Genomic DNA, 2,033 nt, shown 5'->3' with positions numbered 1-2,033 from the left:
TGGGCAGAAAAACCTGCAGTTGTTCCACTGGCAATGAACTCCAGGTTTTTTACAACCCATTTCCGTCAAAAAGATACAATTGATTGGCTTCAGTCTATTCAGGACAAGTGAATATCACAGAGCATGGCGTCAAGCAGAAAAATGACCAATCTAAAGCCAATCCGTACGTACCCTCATCATCTGGAAAGTGCCCATTGGGCTTCGATGTCTCCTCTTTAGGTTTACTCAACTCTGGGTGGGAGGCGGTTGATGACGCTGATGTGGAGGGGGTTGTGGAGGAGGAAGAAGAAGAGTGGTGGTGATGGTGGTGATGATAGTGATGGTGGTGGGAGGGCAGGACCCTCTTCAGGCTCATTTCATTGCGCACATCGTTGATGGTCTTCTTGAGCAGCTTTAAGCGCTTGCTGCGGGAGGGGCTGGACTTCATGGCACAGGTCAGGTCAAACTTCTCCAACAGTTGCTGCAGCTGCTTGTCTGGAGACAGATGCATCCGATTGGCTGGTACTAGTAGGCGGTCAACTGAAGGAGGAGATTGAAACATGTGGTTGACAATTTTGCACAGGAAGATTCCTAACCTGTATAACCTGGAAGTACATAAGTGGCAGTTAATACAAGAGCTGTTTGAGTTCTTTGGATGATAGGGAAGTAGCTACAAGACACTGGACCATCCTTTATGGACATAATGCGGACCCACAATACCTTGCGTCTGCAACATTTCAATTCAAGCACCATTAGGTCATTCACGAAACACATTGCTTGTGACTAAGAAATGTGCATAATGTAAATTAACAGTGTTTATTTAGCATTCTATTTTATTTCGTGACGTATTTCAGTGCTTATATGTTTTAAACTTTCAAGTGACGTTTAACAGCGTTTACTGAAATGTGTGGGAATTATTACAATATTTTCAACATGTTTGAATGGTGCGTCAAAGTGCATTTGTCTTACCGTCCTCCCAGGAAAAGGATCTTTCTGCTTTGATTTCCGGAGCTTCCTGTAGGTGCATGCCACTTTCCGAGTCGAAGCCGATCATCTCCACGTCTCTCCGGGCCTTCCTCAGCAGGGACCCGCCCTGGTCTCGGAGGCGAACGGCCGCCCGGTAGAAATAAGTGTCCTTTGAGTTGTATTTCATGCAATTATCCACAATGAGGTTGAAGTCGTTCTCAAACTGCTCAAAGTTGTTGTAGGCCTGAGCGTCGATGCGCTGCCTCATGGTGGAGAAGTCCATCGGGTGCTTGATGTGGGAGGGGTAGTCAGGCACCTACAGGAAACAGCAGATACAATGGAATTATTTCATATTTACTTTGAACAGATATCATTGTGTGTTGCATATCTACCAACCGTTCTTGATCAAATAGGATTATTTTAGCATATAAAAAAGGCGAGTCAAGGTTTATTTGATTGTCAGTCAAATAAGACTTCCTGCTTTTATCTGATATCTGTTACCCCAGGCATAAGATAGGCATTTTTCCATAAATATCAATTTTCTACACCATAAAATGAATTAAAGAGGCCCTTTTATGACGCACAAAGAGAAACCCCAAAGAGCATAATAAGGCCCCTTGAATGAATTTAGAAAACAATCATTAGATCTTTTGATATGAAAGAATATCCTTATTAGCAGTCAGTATCTAAAGTGATTCATGACAGCGTTACTGTAGTAAATCATGTTACTCTGTTGGCTCATTCTCTTTAGCAACAGCAAATAAAATACTTTTAAGCAAAACCAATATTATTCCAGATTATTACAAAGTCTTTAAACTGAAACGTCTATGCAGATGATAAGTCTTTCTTTCAAGCTCAGTAACTACTAGTAACCTAAGAGATTCAAGATATGTATTGTCATATGCATAGTAAACAGACAGTTACACCGTACAATGAAAATCTTACTTTGCTAGTCCACCCTACGCAAGTAAAATACAGGAATATAAAAATAAATAAATACTTAGAAAAAACAAATATGTTTGGCACACGGCAACAGCAGCATAAAAGGGCACATAAGTAGCAGCAGTTTAAAAGATATTTATAAATAA

At 41.0% G+C, this 2,033-nt stretch overlaps 1 protein-coding gene across 1 annotated transcript; it reads right to left on the bottom strand.

The window, feature by feature from the left end:
• Nucleotides 1–89: 89 nt before the first annotated feature.
• Nucleotides 90–1,261, bottom strand: LOC104953718 (bromodomain-containing protein 1; the record flags this gene model as incomplete). Its single annotated transcript, XM_010780695.1, has 3 exons — nucleotides 90–94; nucleotides 172–519; nucleotides 949–1,261. Coding segments are annotated over 3 exons (666 nt in total), but the record flags the coding sequence as incomplete, so codon positions are not given.
• Between the last annotated feature and the right edge of the window lie 772 nt (nucleotides 1,262–2,033).

Source organism: Notothenia coriiceps, unplaced genomic scaffold (assembly GCF_000735185.1).
Source record: "Notothenia coriiceps isolate Sejong01 unplaced genomic scaffold, NC01 NC01_scaffold00022122, whole genome shotgun sequence".
In the NCBI taxonomy this organism is placed as follows: Eukaryota; Metazoa; Chordata; class Actinopteri; order Perciformes; family Nototheniidae; genus Notothenia; species Notothenia coriiceps.
The sequence above is the reverse complement of the archived record's forward strand: the minus strand, read 5'-3'. Positions and strand labels throughout refer to the sequence as shown.